The sequence below is a fragment of the Dermacentor andersoni genome, chromosome 3 (genome assembly GCF_023375885.2).
Source record: "Dermacentor andersoni chromosome 3, qqDerAnde1_hic_scaffold, whole genome shotgun sequence".
Taxonomy (NCBI): Eukaryota; Metazoa; Arthropoda; class Arachnida; order Ixodida; family Ixodidae; genus Dermacentor; species Dermacentor andersoni.
Window position 1 is genome coordinate 98,999,767 of NC_092816.1, and position 24,555 is coordinate 99,024,321.

At 45.0% G+C, this 24,555-nt stretch overlaps 2 protein-coding genes across 2 annotated transcripts; both read right to left on the reverse strand.

The window, feature by feature from the left end:
- Positions 1-1,806: 1,806 nt before the first annotated feature.
- On the reverse strand, positions 1,807-18,770 carry LOC126541174 (uncharacterized). Its single transcript, XM_055075743.2, has 2 exons — positions 18,603-18,770; positions 1,807-2,520 (listed from the first exon to the last, which is right to left on the reverse strand). The coding sequence occupies exons 1-2, from the start codon at positions 18,768-18,770 to the stop codon at positions 1,807-1,809; spliced, it is 882 nt and encodes a 293-aa protein (XP_054931718.2).
- Positions 18,771-19,734: 964 nt separating this feature from the next.
- On the reverse strand, positions 19,735-21,426 carry LOC129387049 (uncharacterized). The gene is made up of 3 exons (XM_055075734.1): positions 21,421-21,426; positions 20,292-20,970; positions 19,735-19,859 (listed from the first exon to the last, which is right to left on the reverse strand). Coding segments are annotated over exons 1-3 (687 nt in total). The 3' UTR covers positions 19,735-19,857.
- Positions 21,427-24,555: the final 3,129 nt, after the last annotated feature.

Consider the following 24,555-nt stretch of genomic DNA (forward strand, 5'->3'; position numbering starts at 1 on the left):
TAGGCTCCCCCCACACTGCTTCAGATAATATCGATTCCCCCGGGGGGTGGGATCTGCTGTTTTTTTTTTTAAATTTAAAGCGATTTCTATCTCAAATTTCCGGATTTCAAGTTCCCGTCCGTAAGGGTGGATACCCTTTGATTGACGAAAATCATGGCTACCCGACGTCGCAAATGAGCCACCAAGCGCTGACAACCTCGATCTCACCCGTCGTCTGCTCAATTTCGTATGTGAGGCCACTTTCGTCGACAACGGAGCTTGGTGGGAGACGCGCACTTGCGAGTCCACGGCCGTGTTTCCTCAAAGGAATATGCAGCCGCTCTCCATATGCGTCGCCACCAGCGTCGTTAACACCCCACTCTATTGCCCTCAACAATGACGCTTTTATTACGGCTATCGCTTCGAGTCTGGAGAAAGGACCCATGTTTCATTTGTAGAATTAAAGAGCGAAATAAATTACGTTTACCGTTTGCAGTCAGTCCTTTTTCGGCAAGGTGTTCCTTATGAACGTGCAAACCTCATGCTCAATTCCGATTCCTAATTTGATATCTATGCTGCTTTAATGTTCGGCTCTGGTAATGTTCTCGTTGAATAAGTTAACCTGAAAGCAGAAGTCTCGAGAGCTTACTAAGAAAACAAAACATATACATTCAAAAGCGTTTTCTCATATTTTGTGAATTGTCGTTTCTCGATAAAATATCCAAGTGACATAACACTTAAACTTCTGTGCTTATCAGGGAGCAAAAATGTTACTTGACCGGTGTCAGGCGTCCAACGAAACAAAACTTACACATAATTAAGACAAGAAAGTCGCAACCGTGTTATTCCTGTATATATACATAGTTGCATGCCATTTCATCACACACGCAAATCTGCAACGCCTCCTGATGAACCTCACGCAACCCAGAACGACTAGATTCTCCAAAAGTCTGAATCTTAGATTTAGTTGGTGAAGGAACGCTATTACTTGAACAGTACAAAAAAAAAAAAAGAACAGGCAAACTAGTGGCAAACGAGCCATTGTGTGTGTAAATCAAAATGTCAAGACTAAGGCGTACAGATGGAAACGCTGGTTAAAAGTTGTCTGAACCGGAATAAAATGCATGGGTCAGGTGGCCGATGTTTCGGTTTGTGGGCCAATTTTTGTCATTTTCTACCCAAAGCTCCGTGTTTCGCTGTATTCTCTACAAAAGTCCAACTTTGGAAACCGCCCTGTGAGAGCGCATGCAGTTTGCCGTTGTGTAAGGCAAAGATACAGGTAAAAACACAGCTGTACATAAAATAGGAAAATAAGTTACTTTTATTTCAACCAATAGAATCTTCCAAGTACACTGCAGAAGCGATACGTACACATATTTTTGTCTGTGAAAGCAACTGTAGTAATCTTGGGATGTCCAGAGATTTCTGAAACGGAAAGAAATAAACGCGCTATCAAGCCATGGAAATGTCCCTAGTGCATTTTGTCGTTCCCACGAACATCAAAGCAAAACACAGGAAAGCATAGCATCTTCGATAACATAGTATCTTCAAGCAAAACTAGAACTCCGCTACCCTGCTTGAAGAAAATACCAATTTCCACTGACTTCCCCGTTGATAGTCGCAACCTACAAATTTCCGGCATAACTTCTAACCTTCTAGAAAAAACTAGTTCCTAAATTGGTGTTTTGCATTATTGCTATATCACTGAAGCTGGGTTTTCAAGAGAAATGTGTGAAACGTATTACCCGAATTAACAGTTTTTCGGCAGTACTCTATAGCAGTGGCCGGAAAAAGTTTAAAGAATACGAGATTGAATTAACATAACAATTATTTTACCGGTTCAAAGAGATTACGGAACTCACACTTCTTCCTGCGGAGGAGGGTGGTGTAGTCGAAGGGAGAGCCAAGACCGTAGCCGTAGTTCAGGCCATAGCCGAGGAGACCGTGGCCGTAACCGTAGTGGCCAACGCCGTAACCAAGAGTGCCGACGCCGTAACCGTAGACGGGAGCGGCGTGGTAAGCACCGACAACAGGGGCAGCGTGGGCAACGGTGGCGACAGCTGGGGCGTGGTGTACGGTGGTGGTGGCAACAGCTGGGGCAGCGTGGACAGCCGCGACGGCTGGAGCAGCGGCGTAGGTGGCGACGGGGGCGGCCACAGCGGTGGCGACTGGGGCGTGGGCAACAGTGGCGACAGCTGGGGTAGCGGCGTAGGTGGCGACTGGGGCAGCGTGGGCAACGGTGGCGACGCGAGTCACGGCTGGAGCAACAGCGTAGGAGGCGACGGCTGGCGCAACAACAGCGGTGGCGACTGGGGCGTGGGCCACAGTGGCGAAAGCTGGGGCAGCTGCGTAAGTGGTGGCAACCTTGGTGACAGCTGGAGCGGTGGCAACGACTGGAGCAGCGGCATAGGTGGCAACTGGAGCAGCGTGGGCAACGGTGGTGACGGCTGGGGCAGCAGCCAGGCCGACGCTGTATCCGGTAGTGCCGACGAATCCAGCGATAGCGCTGGTGGCCAGGGCGAGGACGATGCAGGCGCGGATCTACGTTCAAATAAAGACCATAGAGCAAGGTTTCATATAAGGTCACTTGGGATGTACGTTTGCTCATAAATGCTTGGGTGGTATACAAATAGGCCTAATTTTCACTTGGAGGTGACGGTGAGATGAAATTAACAAAAGCGGTTGCCATAAAGTGCAGGTTCGCCCGAATTTAGCGGCATCACAGATCTTTGTTTATTATTGTCAAACGCGAGAGTACTCGATAGCTATTGTTCTCAAAATTATATAATTAGTGAATAGAAACATTGCATCTTGTAGACAAGCATGCCGAGTGCAAAGTCTGTTGGCTATTTTCTTTTTTGAGCGTTAACTTTCCCTTGCGCCCTGTGAAATGGATAATCTCTTCATGTTATCTAGATCCATTTGATGCTTGACCTCTAGCTACCTCCCTCTACCAGAACAGTGGTAGGCACCCATGTAAGCCTACGTAGCCATCCCCTCGTCTTAACCTGTTTCACAATCGGGATTTTGTGCTTGTGTGTCGCTCCATGCCATTTTGGCGAGCGGACAGTGCAAAGTGAAACTGCGGCCTTTTTTCATGCATGTACGCATGGATGGATGTTATGAGCGTTCTCTTTGGAACCGGTCGGTGGGTTGCGCCACCAAGCTCAACCTATTAAACTGCCTTATGTCCTACCTAGGTTAAAAAAGGAAAAAAAATGAAAAAGAAGAAAAAAATGCCATGATGAACCCTCACAACCAAATCTCCTGACCCCTTTTGTGAATCCCACAACCAACTTTCTGAATCCCTAAGTTGCTGCTACATCCAACGCCATTTAGTATAGGAGGTGCTCATTATATGACACAGAGAATCAATAGATTTCCGAAAAGCTCACCATTTTGACTTCAGAGCTGCTGCTGGGCCAAATGCTGACTGTTTTAAGTCTCGGAGGTCCTTATATAGATCGTCTGTCGTGCCCTAATATCATGCGTAGCGAGAAACAGAAATGCTAGTGCAAACGAAGTACACGCCCCCTCGCCAGTTCGCTGCATACCGGACTATCGAACCGGAGCCAAGGTGATACGTGGGCAGGAATATAATGAAACTCCACCCCAAAACAATGATAGCAGGCGAGGTGAGGTGTACAAAAGATTCCCCGAAGCCTTGGATTTTAGTCGGAGCACCGGTTATGCAAGGGGTAAATGCTAAAAGTAGGTCATTTTCATTTTTCCTTGCCTCGACGGACCAACTCAAGAGATGGTGAACCTGCAATGCATCCTTATGATGCCTCATGGCAGTAATAACGGGGAATCAATACTAACAATAAATCATTCCATGTCGCACGAATAGTCTCCTCCATTCAATTTAGAATTCGTTCGATGGTAATAGATAACTGCATTTCTATAACTGATCATATCTCTTTCTGAATTGGTGTCATGTATAAATGGCGGTAGCAAATGGGGTATACCGTGGAGCTCCAGACTATATGGATCCGGGCAGATTTTTAAACCTTAGTTACAGAAGCTGACCCTAATGACCAAATCATTTTCGTTCCTATTAAAGCAAATCGTACGTATCTGAAAGTTACGAATTGATGGGTTGCGTTAGACAACCCCACCATATCGGTGATGTTCAGAAGCCTTTCCTATATTTCAATAAATGCGGCGTGATTGTACATTGTTCTCAATGACTCCTCGGCATACCTACCTAAAAATTTCCGATATGCTCTATAAGAATTTTATCACTTCCTAGATAAGAGGTAGGTTTGATAATATACACTCCTGGACCGGTTATATGTAATTAATGTTTTCACTTTTTGTGATTAGAGCTTTTCGCCATTTGCTTACAGGAAGGCGAGCCACCGCTACATCAGATGTTGGCCGCTCAGCAGGACGTATTTTGGAAGGTGACTAGAATTGGACGACAATAATGTGTGCATATTACGGACTCTACTCTTACCACTCTCATATATACCTGAATTATAATTTTTCACAAAACAAGACAGGTAGTGAACAGCTACCGTTCCAACCCTAGTCGTTCGTGGAATAAATGTATGCCGGGTTTTGCTAGAAACTGTCATCAGCACGCGTTAGGTGCGTACCTTGAGACAATGACGTGTGCAGATTAACATTTCATTTCGGCGCCATGTTACCAAGCATTAAAACATCAGGATCCTTTTTTTTTTCAGGTGCATGAAGCATATGTCGAGAGAGCGAGCGAGCGAACCCGCCCTGTTGCGGCTTTCGCAGCAACGCGCTAGTTCGAGAGATCGCTGGTGTCGTTAGGGTGAGTCGATGGTGGTCAGCAGCATGACAGCTAGAAGCCGCTCAATTCCACATTAGAAAGTGCAGGTGCAGGCATCATAGTTGGGTTTTCGATTGCGTTGCAAGGAGCGCAGATACGATTAGTCAATTTACCAGGCTGAAAAGTTATATCTCGCTGACGCTACCTATCACTGTTATATTAGCGGACAAAAAGGCGGCACCAGTGTGCTGTTTAAATGGAGCAATAGCGGCGTATTGACTCGTGTTGGTGCTTGCACCCGCTAGATTATTCTAAGGAGGAACAATATGAAATGCTTTGAGAAGCTACTATGTTCTAGACAAAGCCTTGAATAAAAAGCAAGTTGTTTTAAGCCGAGTTCCAGCATAAAAGTATGTGAACTGATCTTTGTGAGGAACAACGGTGCGCCCGTACTAAGGCGCCGTTGCCTGCAATGGCAGAATGAAGTGGTGTACTGTGTGTTAAACACTACCGAAAGATTTTTTTGTCGCTGAGCATGTTAGCCTTCTTGCAGAATTCATGATGTATGGCACGCAGGCTTAAGATACTATGACAAAGACGTAAACACCTCCTCAATTGAAGTTCATGAACACAGACAAGAAATGAAAACACGCCTAACTAAACAAAGCTATGCATTCTATTTCCTCTCTGGGATTATATTAATGGCCACGAACGTAAGGCAACCAGCCGGGGTTGCTCAGTGGCTATGGTGTTGGGCTGCTGAGCACGAGGTCGCGGGATCGAGTCCCGGCCACGGCGGCCGCATTACTATGGGGGCGAAATGCGAAAATACCCGTGGTACTTAGATTTAGGTGCACGTTAAAGAACCCCAGGTGGTCGAAATTTCCGGAGTCCTCCAATGCGGCGTTCCTCATAATCAGAAATTGGTTTTGGCACGTAAAACCGCATAATTTTTTTTTAACGTAAGGCAGTGTACAGCTTTTAATTTGACTTTTTTAGTAACGAGTGTAACCTCAGTAAAGGTACACCAACCTACAAAAACGGAGCGCTCAACCGCTGCTACCATGACACTAGGACATACAATAACGAATGTTTATGACTTGGAAAGCATAATTACCGCCAGCGAACAAGGACGGAAGGGCTCCCCACAAACTTTAACAAAGCTTGGCATATAGAAATGATAGCACTGATTGAAATTATACGAGAATATACAAAATAGATATCGTAAGTAGTCTGTTAATGCCGGGTGCAATGTAAGAGTTGAGAAGCTGGATTAAACATTTGAAGTAATTTTTTCACTTTATTGTGTCCTTCAATGAAGGACGTTCCACAACTCGACTTCTACTTTATGATAGTGTATAAGATTCCAAAGTGGCAATATGTCCGAATGTTCGTTTTCGCATTGTGTGCTAGAGTATCGTGTTAGTAGAAGAATTTGGTCGTACCGACCCTATATTATGGGTATGTGATAATGCGGAAACAGGTCCTGAGTATGGAGGTATTTGGGACGTTTGCTTTTATTGGAGTTATCTTTTTTTACTAATAAAGAAGGCTATCTCATAATTGGTATGTCAGGCGAACGGATTATGATAAATGTTTATTCTCACACTCGTTGCTAAAACATATCTATTTCTGTTTATAATTCATTTAATACTCCCTAATTGTCTCAGCAACACAAGCTACATGTTTACTCATCGTAAACTGTTTCAAAACTGTACGTAGAGGACCTTACAAGAGGGGAAAATTTTGTGTAATATTAAACACAAATTTATTGGAATATCTCTATCTTGTGTGTGGAAAACAACTCTTTATTTTTGTTGTTCTTGGGAATCAAGATTAAGAAGATGATTACAACGGCGTGTGTAAGGACTGGACACGGATACAATGCACGGAGGACAATCGCCGACAATTGCCGAGGAATCACTACTGTCCTCCGTGCATGCTTTCTGTGCCTCGTCCTCGCACGCGCCGTTATAACTATGTTCTGTCAAGCCAGCAACCATCTAGTCATTTAATTCTCTGTTACAAGAAGTATCTGGAAATGGCGCCGCCATTCCTTACGTACAGTGTAACACACTGAACAAGCGCCCTTTCTGAAACCTCCGCTCCCTCCATCGTGGCATCTCTCCTCCTCCTCTTCAAACTTGGAGCAGAGAAAGTATCAACTTGTGTCTGGCCCCCTGCTACTCTCCTCCTACTTGGTCCCGCCGTCTTTGAATAATCGAATCTCTGTACTTCCATGTTACCAGGCCAATTTCTTTTCACTCCATGCTTAATAAACCCAGATAACCCTCGTTAACAAAAGTCTAGTGTTCTATCGTCCACTATACGAGAGATAACGAAGAATGGCGTCAGAAATGAACTAGTTCTAACGTCAGTGCATCAGCAATGGCGGAGATTCCTGTACCAGTGAAATTCTACTCCAGAGTAAGCGCTATGGAAGAATGGCGAGATTTCAAGCGGAGCTTCACGCTGTACATTAAAGCAACTAACACAGCGAGAACACCTTTTGACCGGCAAGCAGCAGTTGTTTTGACCGTTGGTAGCTCTTCACTGCTTGATACCTACAACTCGATCGGCTCCGGAAAACCGACTTAGGAACCACCAGATCCACAGTTTAACTATGCTTATGTCATCGGCCTTTTCGACGCGCATTTTTTACTGAAGCACAACGAGCTGTAGTCACGATACGTCTTCCTAACTCGCATGCAACGCGAGGAACAGCTTGTCACAGCTTTGTTCGACAGCTTTGTCACAGATTTCCTGCTCAAAGTGTGGAACTGTGGATTCAGAAACTAAAGAGAAAAAATTATCCTTGACCTGATTGTCTGTGGCATCTATGAAGAAAATACCCGTGTGGACATTCTCAAGCTAGACGATTCATCGCTTGAGAAGGTTGAAATGGTGTGTCAAGCACGCGAAGCAACGAACATTTAAATGAAATCATTTAATGAGGGTACTCCATCAAGCAGCGAGACCTTGCACGGAGCGATGAAATACGTTCATCGCACCAACGCGAACTCGAAAAGCGCAAAACGAAAGCAACAAAAATCTAACATACACAATGCGGGTATTGCGGATTTAGCCATGAGCGCAAAAAAGAAGCATACCTAGCATAAAAACCTACATGCACCAAGTACAACAGAGTGAATCACTTCGCTGTATTTTGTAAAAGCTCAAGGTAGTTGCTGGCCTGGCAGTCTACAGCGAGGATTAACTGTATTGGCAATTCAAAGGCACAAACTATGCTAAGTCTGTACGTTTCTTAGAACGATCGGCACGCAAGTAAAATTTCAAGTGGAGAGCGGCACAGTTGTTCACGTCATCCCAGCTAGACCCGTCAATATATTTCAAGTATAACCGTGGACAACAACACTGCGAATATGGAATGAAAGCAAAGTTCACTCTTCAGGCAATGTGCAACTAAAAGTTACCACCGCAAACGCACAGAGGCATATTGTAGAATTTGTAGGTGTTAAAGATGTCCTCGCACCTCTGATCGGAAGAACGACACCAGAGAAAATGGGTCTGATAACGATATACTACAGCCTTGTAGATAGAAAAATACCCAGATTTTTTTGGAGACAGTCAAGGAACACTCGTGGGGAAAGTACACTTCGTGTCTAAGGCCCTCTTCTGAAAGCAATAAAATTTTCAGAGTGCCTGTCAGCACAAAACTGCAACTAGAACAAACGTTGGCGATCCTGCAATGAAATAGTGTCGTTAGAAGCGTAACAGAACCAAAGCAGTGGGAGAGTAGAGTGATAGCTGCAAGGAACAAAAATGGCGAAATGCGAATATTCGTTTACCCACAAGCGTTCAACGAGGGTACCCGATGAGAACGACACATTGGTCATTCTTGATGATGTGTTTTATGATCTTCACAAAGCAAAACTCTTCTTAGAGCTAGACTTGCGAGAAGGGAACTGGCAATGTATTCTGGATGATGAGTCAAGCTCCAACTGTCGTTTGGACTTGCGGAAAGACTTCCAGAAAGACTTTAAGTAGTACTTGAATAACTGAACGGAGTTCTCTGTGTTGTAGACGATATTCTTGTCCTTGGAGTGGGCGCAAATGTAAAAAAAAATGCAAAAGAAAATGAAAATGGCAATAACTTAGACATTCGACTTCAGAGATGCAGACAGAAATGACAACCATTTCACTCTGTGATGATGGAAAGGCAGCGAAAGCATTTTGGTTTTCATTTGGGAACTTTGACTGTCGTCAGCTTTCGCTGCCATTCCATCGTTGCCATTTCGCCGCCATTTTTTGTGCTGCCTGTCTTGCGTCGTTTCACGATCGGAGGTGCCCGGGCTCGCGAGTGTTGTTTTTGTTCAGCATCGCGGAAACGTTCTTCATCGTGGGCTGTTGCCTACCGGCGCCATTTACATTCATCTTGCTGTTGCCTCCAGCGCTCCTCGTGCGCATGTTTTTCTTCGGGTGTACGAACTAGACGTGTCCGCCCCATCGATAACGCAGATGTCTTTAACGTCTATACCTTTCTAGCTTATATATACAGCGACAACTCTGACGTCACGCTATTGTTCACAGCGAGCGTTTTAATCTGTTCCGCTTTTTAACCTCTGCGCGCCGCACTGCGCCCGTATGGGTTAGTTAAAAATCGCTAAGTCTGTTTCTGTTGCCAGATGCTGAAAAACTACGGAAGCTTAGTCATACACAGCTTTCGCTCTCATTATGAACCGTCAACAAAGCAAAAACGAACCTTACAGACTAATCGAATGTCTTCCTAGGATACTTGCTGAAAAAACAACTAAAATTTGATACAAGTAAGTCAAGGCAATTTAACTAATGACAAAACCAATCGATGTCCAAGGAATACAATGCATCTGTGAAGTGATGAACTATCTCTCCAGCTTCATGGTGAAAATTTTGCGTGTAATAAATCCATAGAGAAAACTCACTGTCAATGATACGCCATAGCATTGGGGAAAGCCGGAAGAAAAAATGGCCAGGCTTAGCTTGGTTAAGCCAAGAATGCGTTGCATATTGCGCGCGAGTTGGGGCCCAGCTTTTCCTCCGGCTGTAGTGACGTCACGTCACGTGGTTGCGCTAAAGGTCAATGGTGGCTGCCCGGCCGCGCCCAAGGGCTGAACTGAGTGATTGCAATATGCAACGCATAAAAGCATTTCAGAAGGCAATAGGCGCTGTGACAAAAGCTGCAGTTCTGGCCTACTTCGGCTCACAAGAACAATTAGAAATTCAGTGTGATGCAAGCCATTTTAGACTCACAGGAGCCTTCATTCAAAGTGGGCAGCCAGTCTAGATCACCAGAAGAGCACCTATACCGACAGAAATCCGCTACGCGCAGATTGAAAAGGAAATGTCAGCTATCACCTCTGCAATGAACAAGTTCCGCCCGTACACATTCGTAAGAGAAAGGAAGGTCATCAGCAATCACGAGTCCTTTGAAGCGATCCTTGAGAAACGATTGGATCAAGTTACAAGGTGACTACAAGGCATGATTCATCAGACGCAAAGATACAACATTGTTATCGAGCACAGAGGAGGCAAATAATTGATTTTGACTGATACAATGTCTCGGGCGTTGCTTCCCAACGAAAACAACGAACAAGAAGTTGAAAGCATTGACTCCTGACTACCTGACTACGAGAAAAGAAGCCACGGAGGAGATTTGGTCTGCGACAGAGAGCGGTCAATCACTGTAAAGTTTGAAAGCAATCACCTTGTCAGGTTGGCCACAAGATAAGCGCGCGCTACTCCAAGGCATGCCTATGTACTTCACATAGAGCAATGAACTTACAGATATAGACATGCTCAGTTTTAAGGAAATACGCCTAATCGTCCCAATGTCTGTGTGAGTGAAGATGAAAGCAACTATGCACTCATCCCATTTAAGTATTCAGAGCTGTCTATGACGCTTTTGTGAATGTGTGTTTTGGCCAAGAATGAACGCAGAATTTAAAGTCCTCATCCCAGCGTGCGAAGTATGTCAAAAGCAAGCACACTCCCAGCAACTAGAAACTCTATATCCTCATCCAGAACCAAGCTACCCATGGGCGACTGTTAGGTGTGACATTTCAGAGTGAAAAGGAAAGAACTCATTGATCCCAGTGGAGTGCTACAGTAACTTTTAGGAAGTGAACTAATTGAGTTTGGTGGCCTCCCATTAATAATACTCTAACTAAAATCTCACTTGTCAAAGCACCGATGCTGGTTACCACCAACGGACCACAATTCAGCAGAGAACAATTTGACATTTCAAAAAGCTGGAATGTTGAACATAAGACGTTAAGCCCCGTATACCCACCCTCTAATGGAATGGCTGAATAAGCCACAAAGACGGTAAAAATTCTGCTGAAGTTAGCAGACGTCTGTCACTGAGACCCACAAATGTCGTTTCTCGATTACAGAAGCCATCCGCTGCAGGAACGGAAGGCATCAAGTAATCCTCTTAATCCTGCTTTCTTTAAATATTTCAGAACTTTCCATCACCATGGTTGCGATAGCGTATCAAAGAGTGATTTTTCAATGCTTATCCGTATGAAAGAGCAATATACTTTTGTGTGTGAATTAGGACCGCGAAAGTCTGCTGTGCACTCGAGAAAGCATATGTGTTAAATGTCACGTTGGCCGCAGTACTAAAATAAATGCCGGCTACGTCGTGGAATGAAGTGGGTACGCTGTGAAAGCTTACCTTGGCACCAGACGATTTCTGAATATTTTCCCATAAACTGTGTTCAATGCTCCTCTGCTCTGCCGGTTCGTAATAGTAATTGCGAGGGTTTTACGTGCGAAACCACACACAAACATTTTGAGGCACGCTTTAGGTGGGGACTGAGGGTTAGTTTTGGCCACCTAGATTTCAATAACTTGCACCCTATATATGGACATTTTTGCATTTGTCGGCGGCAGGGATTTGGTCCCTCGACGTCGTGCTTAGCATGGTAACGTAATGTCACGCCGTTGACGAAAACATTCTTGTTGTTTGTACAGGTTTCTCTATTTCTGCCCGCTGCATTGACAATCGATGCACAAAGTTGTCCAGCAGCAAACAAAGGTGATGGCGATCACGGCACTTGCTGTCGGCCAATCCCAGGTTTGTCCTTGGTTATGGAGCTGCGCAGGCTTGAGGAGGACGATGCGACTCACCGATCCACGGTGATACAACAAGGCCGGACCTTAAAAGGCACTTCGCAAGACTTCTTCGGCAGGGAGCACGGCGGAATTGCAGGGATAATGTCGTTGGCCAACAAACGATCGTTGTTTGCACAGGTTGGTTATATTGTTACGTACAGTAGTGACGACCCTATGTTGTTGATTCTGCCGTACCCAGAAGTGCGCCTTTTTACTGCTTATATTTGTTTCTGTGGTTTTATATTGCTGATTTGCGGGGACGTGGAGTAATAGCCTTGGCCCTTGGTTGAGGAGATGTTCACAAATCTGCAGAAAGGCCAATCGCAAATATTAAAGGAACTTAACTGCATTCGTGAGAGAATGGCAACGACAGAGGTAACAGTAAATACCTTAGGAAGTCAGCGGCGCGAAGTAGACCAATCGCTCAAAGACGTACATAAAAAAATGTTCGCGAATCCAGGTGCTCGAGAACAGAATAATTTTATCGGAGAATGTGGTTCAGCAACAAGCCGGAAAAATAACGGATATTGAAGATCGTAACCAAAAGTGCAACTTTGTTATTCATGGAATTATGAAAAATAGTAATTGATGAAATGTTTGAGAAGACAGTTAACATATGGTGCAGCTCGGTTGCTCAAATTCACTGGATTGGAAGGATATCCAATTCACGACCTGTCATTTTATATCTTCAAGACTTCTTAGAAAGAGAAAATGTTCTTCGGAATGCGACAAAGCTTAAGGGCACCCATCTGTTTATCCAAAATCATATCAGCAAATCCACACAGCGCAAGCTTAAAGTTCTCTGGCACTCTGCTCAAGCCGAAGCAGCAAACGGCAATCGCGTTTCTTTGATATATGATAAACTTAAAAACGATAACGTTATTTTTGTTTGGGATGATCTTACAAATAAGGTTGTTCCTATCTTTGAAATGACGTACCACATTTTTCTACTTGACAGAGAGCGCGAGGTGGATTTAGGCAACTATGCGTGCTCAATTTAAATGATCGAAGCGTACTGAATAAAATTGATAAGCTGGAGCACTTTCTCTACAGCTACGATCCCGACAGCACAATTATAACCGAAATATGGTTTCATGATAGTGTAAGTGATGACATGATGGTGACGTCATCCCATAGAATATTTAGGCGTGATCTGTCGTGCCGGGAAGGCTGCGTTGTAGTTATTGCAGAACGCACGCTCTGCGTAGTAGTCCAGACACGAATAGAAGACCACGAAAGCCCTTTCTTGACTGTAAACTGCTGGGATCACGTTCACAGTCTGCGCAGTGTATAGGGCTCCTTGTGCCCTTCAATAGTTTTTACTTAAGCTGAACGGCCACTTGTCATCGATTGTACGCGGTCAAATAATTATGGCTGAACACTATAATTTGCCACCAATCAGCTGATCTTGTAAAAACATAATCGGTCTATTGGACAATCCGCCGCTTGACGTAATGCTGACATGTGACTTGGAACATCTTCTACATGACGTGACCCGTGAATGCAGTCAAGGTGGTAATATATTAGATTTGGTGTTTGTTAGAAGAAGCCTAAATGACCATGACATCACAATAGAAGGAATATCTGACCACAGGCTAGTATTACTCATATGCCGGCTTCCACATCGTTTAAAGGTCGCAGGCCAGCTGCAAAGACAGTGAAATATTTCCTTAAGCCAGACGACCAGCCAATACAGGATGAGCTTTGGAACTTTGTTCATTGTCTACCAAAAGTCTAGCAAAAGTGTGGCCGCGTCTACCAAAAGTAGACGCGGCCACATTATGGTGCAAATTCAAGGAAGTTCTTATGAGGTGAATCAAATACTTAGTCCCTACTCGATGCATCCGTCATAGCCGCCTAAACCCTTGAGTTGCCCGAAATATAATACACATAAAACCAAGGCTAAAAATACTAACTATAAAGAAGATGAAGAAATGCAGTGCTATTTCAGAGCCTTCAGTCCAGCTTTCCTAGCCCGCTATTATCTGCCAAAGGTATTTGTCTGTTACTTTACCCACCTTTATGAAATAAAGCCTGACAGATTTTGGCGTTACATGAAAGACACCAGGATTCACATCGATAAGTTAAATAGCAAATACAATTTAATTACTTATCCAACGATTATTGGCCAAAAGTAGAATGAATAATGTTATTCTATTTTTTCGCCCTGTGATGCTGAGCCTCAACGGCATTCTTCCTCGTCTTGCGACGAACACAATTTAATATCGTACGAAGCGTTTCGTCTTGGATATTAAGCATTAAAAAATAGTCTGGGGGTCCGGACAGTATTCTTAATGCCTTCCTGCATTGATATGCTGTACCGATCTCATATATCTTGACAACTATCTTCAGTGTCTGACTTCTGCTATATTGCCTGATGATTGGCGTGTGGAGCGGGTGATCTCCATTCACAAGAAGGGCGATCGTCTTCATCCAGAAAACTGCAGATCCATTTGCCTAACCTCCGCCTGCTCCACAACACTAGAGCACGTTATCGCTCACTTTATTAAGAAATTTCATGAAGCTAACGACTTAATTTCCGAATACTAGCATGGTTTCTGTAAGGGGTTATCAAGTAATAAACAGCTTGTAACCATTATTCCCGAACTGACACTGGCTTTGGATCCTTGGGGACACGTTGATATATTACTGCTTGATTTTAGTAAGGCGTTCGACCGTGTACCGCACGGAAAACTTGTCAGAAAACTTCAAAAGTTCCGTTTTCCATAATTTTTAGTCAACTGCATAGGATCATATCTGGCCAACAGCACTCAGTTCGTCTATATCAATGGTTACTCCTCTACAGTCTTACCTGTTACCTCTGGTGTACCTCAGGGCAGCATACTCGGCCCCATTCTGTTTTTAATGTATATAAATGACATTACTTCGGCTATAGATCCCAGTGCTCTCGTGGTTATTCGCAGATGACTGCGTAATATTTCGTAGGGTGGTGTGCCACGAAGATCAATGCAGTATAAGTAGCAGTTTGCAGGTAATACCGAATGGTGTTCAGAATGGTCGACAAAGTTAAATTAAGAGAAAGCTGTGCCACTACGCATAACGAAAAAAAAATAATATCCACTTTACTTACACTACAAACGCTTCTTCGATAAGAGAAGTCAGCGACTACAAATATGTGGGAGTTACCGTAAGCAATACCCTTTCCTGGTTCAGGCATGTTGATGACGCATGCTCGTCTGCACTCGCAAGCTTAGTTTCGTCAGACACATGTTCAATTCGGCGCCTCTTGAGCTCAAACTTCTAGGTTTCAACACTTTAATTTTACCAAAACTTAAATACGGAAGCATTGCAGGGGATTCATTTTACAATAAACATAAACATAAATTGGAAATGGTGCAAAGGCGGGCCAATAAATTTAGGTCAACTGTTTCGCCATCATTACTTATGCGCGAGAACAGCACTCTCAGCCTGGAGCATCGAAGAAAAGTCGCAAGGTCAAAATTCTTCTACAGCCTGTGTGAAAGGTCATTTAGCCTTAACACATGAAAGTATATTCAGCCGTTTGAAGCACGCGCGTCTCTTCATCGTCATTCTGGCAAATTACTTCTTCGTCTAGCACAAACATTTTCAAACATTCATTTTTTTCCACGAACAGTCCAGTAGTGGAATGCCTTGCCTGCCAGTGTCTTTTTATCATATACGTTGACGACATTTCAGCACGCTGTGTCCACCCTTTAAATATGGTGCGGCGTCTGCTCTACCCTGTTATTATGATTTGCTACCTTCTAATTGTAATGTGTTTATTCATTCTTGTTCTATAGGAGTGTCATTTTATTGATACGTTTCCACAGTGAAAACGTGATATTGTATGGTCTGTGAAGAGTCCCACCTGTATGGTCTAATTTAGGACTGCGGTATACTGTAAATAAACCAAATAAAGTAACGCCAGATCCAGCAAGCAACAATGGCGACTGGCTCCACCCGTGCTCGTTAATGCAAGTTTTATAGTAATGATGGTTGAATGTACGCAATAGAACGAAGTGAACATAAAGGAGCACAGACACCAAATTCTCCGATGACTTTTTTTTCTCTTTCTTTACACAGCCTCAAGGGCGCCATAAATGCGGCCAGCATAGGCACGATCATGTCGCCAATTTAATATGCGAAGCATTTCTGGACATTTCTTTGAGAGCATCTATTGAGCCGGCTACGTCTTGCTGCTCCCCTGGCCGTTTCGTTAACTCGTTATGTACCAAAATTGCTATAGCACGACAAGCTTACCACTATCATTGAAGAAGAAGGCGTAAAATCAGTGCATTTTACCAGTGCTGACATATGGGGCAGAGCCTTGGAGGCTGAGAAGGTAGCTTGAGAACAAGTTAAGGCCCACGCAACGAGCGATGGAACGAAGATGGCTAGGCATAACGTTAAGGGACAGAAAGAGAACGGTTTGGATCACAGAGTGAACGGGTATACATGATATTCTAATCGACATCAAGAGAAAGAAATAGAGCTGGGCAGGTCACGTAGTGCGCAAGTTAGATAACCGTTGGACCATTAGGGTTACAGAATGGGTACCAAGAGAAGGGCAACGGAATGGAGGACGACAGAAGACTAGGTGGAGCAATCAAATTCGGAAATTCGCGGGCGCTGGTTGAATCGGTTGGCGCAGGACAGGGGCAATTGGGGATCGCAGAGAGAGGCCTTCGTCCTGCAGTGAACATAAAACAGGCTGATGATGATGATGGCAAGAGTGTATCAAAAACATGTCATCGGTTATGACATGAATATCACCACATGTGCGTCATGCAGGTCATGAAACAGCCGCCTAAGTCTTTATACTCTCATGGCCCTTCCGTGAACTTGGTATGTAACAAAATTGGCATAAAATGATAGGAATGTACACCGAACACAAATAGGTCATGACTATCATGTGATAACATGCGTGTCATCTAGGACATGAGCCAGCCGCTTACGTCTTTGTGTTCTCATGGTCGTTTCCTAACTTGGTAGGCTTCCCGCGTACTGCTTCACATAACATCGATTTCCACAGGGCGTAGGATCTGCCAGTTTCTTTTATATAAAGCGATTTCTATCGCATGCGGAAATGGGAGATGGAAATCGTGACTTCCCGACGTCAGAAATGGGCCACCAAAGCGCAGGCAACTACGAACTCACCCGTTCACACGTGCGCCCACGTTCGTTGATGACGGAACTTGCTGGGAGACGCTCACTTCGGTGTCCACGGCTGTGTTTCCGTACACTAACGTACAGGTGCTTTCAAAGTACGTCGCCACCAGCGTTTTTAACGTTCCACTTTTTTGCCCTCAGAAATGACGCTTTCGTGATGGCTGTCGCTTGGAGTCCCGAGAAGGTAGCCATGTTTCATTTAGAGAATTCAAGGAGGAGGAGGAGGAACAAGCTTTTATTGAAACCCGCAGTTTAGTTGGCTGGGCGTAGACCTACCACGTGGGGACATCCAGGTCTTGCCTCTTTGCCGGGTCGCAGGCGCTCTACGCAGCCCCGAGTTGGTCATCGAGGTGGGAGCTGCGCAGAGTGGCGTAGCATTTCGATGAGAGGGTAAACACCAATATGCTGCAATTGGTACTGTGAATTATCGAATATTGGTGTTTACATTCCCTTAGCATGCGGGGAAGCGATGCTGCCTGAGTCTTACAGACCTTGCATGTGGTACTAGAGTAGATGTCGGGGTAGGTTCTGTGGTAACGCGTGATAGGTACATGTTTGTCTGTAACAGGCGAAGGTTAGTTGCCTGTGCTCTGTTTAGTTTGTGATGAGGGATGGGGAAGGTTCTTTTGTCGAGATAGAAGGATTTCTTTACGTCGTTGTAGCTGGTGAGGCGATCGTGTTCCGCGGGTGCAGCTGCGCTGTCTCCGGCACGGTTAACAAGGCCTCGTGCTTCGGAGTGAGCGACCTCTTTGAGGTTGGTGAGGTGCGCATGTACGTCGCCGGCGTTCGCTGGGAACCAGACGAGAGTCATTTGGTTTTCGGGTGAGTGAGGGTCTTGGTGTAAGATGCGTACTGCCTGTTGTGAAATACGACCTTCGGTGTAATTGCTGATTGTCGTGCGGGAATCGCTCATGATGGTGTGGCAGTCCGGCAAGACCCCACGTACTTTCCTTGAGGATTTGCGGGCGCAGAGGGGATATACTTTTGGCATACGGTATTGGTGACGTGGCACTGGCTGTGCCCCTTAGTTTCTGTGAATATGGGTTTGGTGAGATGATCCTGCTGTTCTGAACGGGTGCTGGCATTGTCTATATGGTGTTTAAGGATTTTCCACGAGCGGGAGCGGTGGAGTCTCCCGCTTGGAGAATTACAAAGCTCCACCCTTTGCTGTTGAATAAGGTCTCGGCAGTGTTCTTGGATATTCTTGTTAAGTAGTGCGACCCTTTTCCTGAGTCGTTTTTCAATCGTTGACCCTTCCAGCGGGAGAGGATGGACGTTTTGGCTTCAATGACGTGGGCAAGCCACTCTCCATGCTTTCAGTCGGGGCGCCAGTTTTGATGGTGCGAGTAGCCAATTGGGTAACTGATTGAAGGTCGTGCGACCAAGATTCTATATCGGTTATTGGGGTGTGTATCGCTTCTGCTGTGCGATGTTTCCGGATGGCGTCCCATTCCGCCCATGCGAATTCCCTCGTTCTCGTTGAGAGAGCAGTGAGTAAGTAGTGAGTAATTTCAATGATCAAAGGGTCGCTACCGAGCTCGTATTGAGTATTGCGCCATTGAGCATTCACTACATTATTGATGATCGTAAGGTGGGGCGTCATGTGTCGCACAGCGGAGGTGCCGAGGCGCGTGGTGAAAGTGATGAGAATGAAGCCGAGGTCGTGAGAGTCCTGCCAAAGGTTGCAACCGGCATCAGAGCAGTGTTTGTAGCCCCATCCGGTATGGAGGATGTTGAAGTCACCGACGATGACGAGGAAGCTGCTGCCTGCGGCGTTCATTGCTTTTTTAAAGAGCATTAGAAAGCGACTGTGGCGTACGGACGGCGCGTTATAAATATTGAGGATGAAGATGCCATCCGGGCGCTTCTTGTGTGGGATAAGTTAAATTAAAAGGTGCTCGCTGCGACGGTCGTGGAGATCGTGTTCCATTGCGGTGATTTTGCTTCGGACGAGCGTGGAGACTCCGTGGGGGGCGTTGGCGGCGATGAAGGGTTGATATCAGGGCAGGGTGATCGGAGTGCCGTGCGTTTCCTGGAGTATGAGTACATCCAGCTGACATGAAGATGTGCGAAGGTGTGGACGAAAAACAGCTTGCTTGTAGAGGTTGCCTCGACAGTTTCACTGCCATAACTCTCTATCGGTGTTAGTGTGTACCATGATGAGGGATCTAAGAGGTCGCCGGTGGTGGGGCGGTAGTGTCAAGAGGTATTGCACTTATGCCAATAATTATAGCCGGGGTGATGGCACGCATAGGTCAAAATCACGCATAGGTCCGACAAGAAAGTAGCGACATCGTTTTGGCTGAAATGGCATGCAATATCATCACCCAAGCAAGTGTATAATGCCTCAAGAGCAACCTTTCACAACCCAGAACGTTCAGTTTCTCCAAAGTCTGAATCCGAGATTTTGTTGGTAAAGCAACTCCTGCAAAGGGTACAGCGCAAAAAAAGCGAGCAAGCAAATGGCAAGCGAGCCATTTTGTGCGAAATCACAATTTGAAGAGTGGTGAGACAGATGGAAACAAACTGCGGGTTGAAAGTTGTGTAAACCGGGATAAAATGCCTGAGACACGCTGGCAGGTTTTTCGGTTTGTGGGTCTATCTTTCTCATTTGCCTCCCACCACTTCTGTCTTTCAAAGTATGTTCCACACGGGTCTAGCTTTGGAAGCAGTCCTACGAGTGCTCATACAGTGTGTCGTTGTTTGAGATAAAGACACTGCAAGTAAAAGCACAGTTGGCCATAAAATGGGACAATAATTTACTTTTATTTCAGGCAATATCATCTTCCAATCACGCTGCAGAAGCGATATGTACACATAGTTTCGTCTGTGAAAGCAACTGTAGTAATTTCCGGTACGGCGGATATTTCTGAAAGAGAAATAGATAAACACACTATAAAGCCATGGAAATGACCCTCGTGCATTAAGTTGCTTCCGGGAACACCAAAACCAGAATACATGAAAGCAGTTACGATAACATAGTACGGTCAAACTAAAGCAGAACTCAGCAAACTGGCCTTAAAAAAGGAGCAATCTCCATTGACATCTATGTTAACAGCCTCGATCTACAAAATTCGGAAATAGGATCTAACGGTCTAGAATAACATCCTGCCTAATTTGGTTTTACCATTTTTGCTTTATCAAAGAATAATTTCTTTTCAAGAGAAATGTGTGAAACTCAATATTCTAATTACCCGTTTTCTACTGTACTCTAAAGTAGTGGGCGGAGGAAGTTTAAAAGATACGAGTGGGAGTGAGCATAACAATTATTTTGCCGGTTGAGAGAGATTACAGAACTCACACTTCTTCCTGCGGAGGAGGTTGGTGTAGTCGAAGGGAGAGCCAAGACCGTAGCCGTAGTTCAGGCCATAGCCGAGAAGACCGTGGCCGTAGCCGTAGTGGCCAACGCCGTAACCAAGGGTACCGACGCCGTAGCCGTAGACTGGTGCGGCGTGGTAAGCACCGACAACAGGGGCAGCGTGGGCAACGGTGGCGACAGCTGGGGCGTGGTGGACGGTGGTGGTGGCAACAGCTGGGGCAGCGTGGACAGCGGCGACGGCTGGAGCAGCGGCGTAGGTGGCGACGGGGGCGGCCACAGCGGTGGCGACTGGGGCGTGGGCAACAGTGGCGACAGCTGGGGCAGCGGCGTAGGTGGTGACTGGGGCAGCGTGAGCAACGGTGGCGACACGAGTCACGGCTGGAGCAACAGCGTAGGAGGCGACGGCTGGGGCAGCAACAGCGGTGGCGACTGGGGCGTGGGCCACGGTGGCGAAAGCTGGGGCAGCTGCGTAAGTTGTAGCAACCCTGGTCACAGCTGGAGCAGCAGCAACGACTGGAGCGGCGGCATAGGTGACAACTGGAGCAGCGTGGGCAACGGTGGCAACGGCTGGGGCGGCAGCCAGACCGACGCCGTATCCGGTAGTGCCGACGATGCCGGCGAAGGCGCTGGTGGCCAGGGCGAGGACGATGTAGACGCGGATCTGCGTTAAAATGAAAGAGCATAGAGTAAGGTTCCATACAAAGTAACTTCGGGCGTTCGCTCACAAAAAATTGTGTGCTTTAGAAATAGGCTTATTTTTTTCGTTTTGAGGGTCACGGTGAGCACGAAATTAACAAAAGCTTTTGCCACAAATTGCTGGCGTGCCCGTATTTAACAATACCACAACCTTTATTTATTATTGTCATACGCCAGAGTACTCGAGACCTATTGTTTCCCAATTCATATAATTAGTGAACAGAAACGCTACATCTTAGACAAGCACGCCATTTCTAAGGTCTGTTGGCTTTTTGTTTTGAGCGTGAACTTTTACTGGCGCCCTGTGCAATGTGTAACCTGTTTATGTTATCTAGATCCACTCGACGCTTGACCATAAGCTACCTCCCTCAATGAGAACAGTGGTTGGCACCCATGTAAACCTACCTAGTCATACACTCATCTTAACCTGCTTAACAATCGGAATTTTATGCTTGATACACTGGTACCATTTGCGGCTAACGAAAATGCTATTTAGTATAGGAGATGATCATTACATATCATTGAGAATCAATATATCTACGAAAAGCTTACCATTTTCACTTCAGAGCTGCTGTTGGGCCAACTGCTGACTGTTGTAGGTCTCGGAGTTCCTTATATAGGTCGTCTGTCGTGCCCTAATATCATGCGTAGCGAGAAACAGAAATGCTAGTGCCGAGGAAGTACGCGCCCCCTCGCCAGTTCGCTGTATACCGGACTTTCGAACCGGAGCCAAGGTGATACGTGTGCAGGAATACAATGAAACTCCACCCCAAAACAATGATAGCTGGCGAGGTGAGTTGTACAAAAGATTCCCCGAAGTCTTGGATTATGGTCGGAGCACCGGTTATGCAAGTGGTAAAGGCTAAGTGCAAGTCATTTTCATTTTTTCCTTGCCTCGACTGACCAGCACAAGACATGGTGAACCTGCAATGCATCCTTATGATGCCTCTTTGCAGTAATAACGGGGAATCAATACGAACAATAAATCATTCCATGTCGCACGAATAGGCTCCTTCATTCAATTTAGAATTCGTTCGATGGTAATAAATAACTGCATTTTCATAACTTATCATAAGTCTTTCTGAATTGGTGTCTTGTATAAATGGCGGTAGAAAATGCGGTATTCCGCTGAGCTCCAGACTGTATGGATCCTGGCAGATTTTTTAACATTATTTACAAGAGCTGACCCTAATCACCAAAATCATTTTCGTTCCTAATAATGCAAATAGTACGTTTCTGAAAATTACGAATTGATAACCTGCCTCTTCTTAAATAAACAAGGCGTGATAGTGCATTTCCTTCAATGATTACTCGGCATAGCTACCTAAAAATTTCCAATATGCTCTGTTAAAATTCTGTGACTTCCTAGACAAGACGTACGTTTGATAACATACACTCCTGGACTCTTTATATGCAACGATTATTTTCGCTTTTTGTTATTTCAGCTTTTGGCCATTTGCTTACACGAAGGCGAGCCACCGCTACATCAGATGTTGGTCGCTCAGCAGGACGTATTTTAGTAGGTGACTAGAACTGGAGGACAACAATGTGTTCATATTACGGACGCTACTCTTAGCACTCTCACATATATCTGAACGTTATTTTTTCACAACAGAGGTAGTGAAGAGCAACCGTTCCGACACTAGTTGTTCGTTGAATAATCCTTGTAGTTTTTTGCTACAAACCGTCACGAGCACGCATTAGGCGCGTACCTTCAGACAATGACGGGTCTAGATTAACATTTCATTTCGGCGTCATGTTACCAAGCAGTAAAACTTCCAGCCGCATGAAGCATATTTAGAGGGAGCGAGCGAGCAAGCGAGCCCGCCCTGTTGCGGTTTTCGCAGAAACGCGCTTGTTCGAAAGATCGCTGGTGTCGTTCGGTTGAGTCCCTGGTAGTCACTAGCATTACTGCAAGAAGCCGCCCAATTCGACATTAAAACGCGCAGGTTCAGGCATCATAGCTATGTTTTCGATTGCGTTGCAACGATCAGAGATTTGATCAGTCAATTTGCCAGACTCAAAAGTTATATCTCGCCGACGTTATCTATCACTGTTTTATTAGCCGACATAAAGGCGACAACAGTCTGCTGTTTAAACGGAGCAATAGCGGCGTATTGACTCGTGTTGGTGCTTGCGGGCACTAGACTAGTCTACGGTGGAAATAATATGAAATGCTTTGTGTTCCCTGCGGTGCTAGTCAGCTATTATATTTAAGGCCAAGTCTTCAATAAAAATTAACTTCTTTCAAACAGAGTTGCAGCATAAATGTATGTGAACATTCGTGAACTTCATGAGGAAGAACACTCTGCCCGTACTAAGGTACCACTGCCGCCAATGGCAGAATGAAGTGGTGTACTGTGTGTTCAACACTCTTGAAAGATTTTATTGTTGCTGGGCATATAAGCCTTATTGCAGAATTCATGATGTATGGCAGGCAGGCTTAAGAGACTAGCGCTAAGACGAAAATTGAAGTTCATGAACACAGACAAGAAATGAAAACACGCCCAACTGAGCAAAGCTATGCATTATATTTCCTCTCAGCGATTATATTAATGGTCATGAACGTTAGGCTATGTAGAGCTCTTAATTTCACTTTTTATTAACTAGCTTAACCTCAGTAAAGGTACATCAACCTGCAAAATCGGACGACTCAACCGCTACTACCATGACACTAGCACATACAAGAACAATCGTTTATGAATTGGAAAGCATATTTAATGCCAGAGAGCAGGGACAGAAGGGCTGCCCCACAAAACTAACAATACTTTGCGTATGTCAAAGATAGTGCTGATTGAAATAAGAGAATTTACAAAATAGATATGCAAAACAAAAGATCGTAAGTAGTCTGTAAATGCCGGGTGTATTGTAAGAGTTGGAAGCTGAAGGCATTTCTTCACATTATTGCGTCCTTCAATGAAGGACGTTCCATAACTCGGCTTTTACTTTATGATGGTGTATTCAATGTCAAAGTGGCAATATGGCCGAATGTACGCTTTCGCATTGTTTGCTAGAGTATCGTGTAAGTAGAAGAGTTTGGTCATACAGACCGTACATTATAGGTATGTGATAACGCGGAAACAGGTCCTGAGTGTGGTGATATTTGGGACGTTTGCTTATTTATTTATATTTATATTTATATTTAAAACATATTTATTTCTGTTTAGCATTCCTTTAATACACTCTAATTGTCTCAGCAACACAAGCTACATGTTTACCTCATCGTAAACTGTTTCAATGCACGGAGGACAATCGCCGACAATTGCCGAGGAATAACTTTTGTCCTCCGTGCATGCTTTCTGTGTCTCGTCCTCACACGCCCCCTTATAACCATGTTCTATCAAGCCAGCAACCAACTAGCCACTTAATTCTCTGTTACAATAAGTACCTAGAAATGGCGCCGCCATTCCATACGTACAGTGTCACACACTGGCTAGGCGCCCTTTCTCAAACCTCTGCTCCCTCCGTCGCGGCATCTCTTCTTTTCCTCTTGGAACTTGGGGTAGAGGAAGTAACAAGTTGCGTCTGGCCCTCCTGCTGCTCTCCTGCT

Bases quoted from the DNA above. Each gene is read 5' to 3' on its own strand.
- LOC126541174 (XM_055075743.2), bottom strand. From the start codon at position 18,770: ATGAACGCCGCAGGCAGCAGCTTCCTCGTCATCGTCGGTGACTTCAAC. The intron at 2,521-18,602 runs GTGCGACACATG...ATTTGAACGTAG, and splicing joins CGCGCCTCGGCACCTCCGCT to ATCCGCGCCTGCATCGTCCT.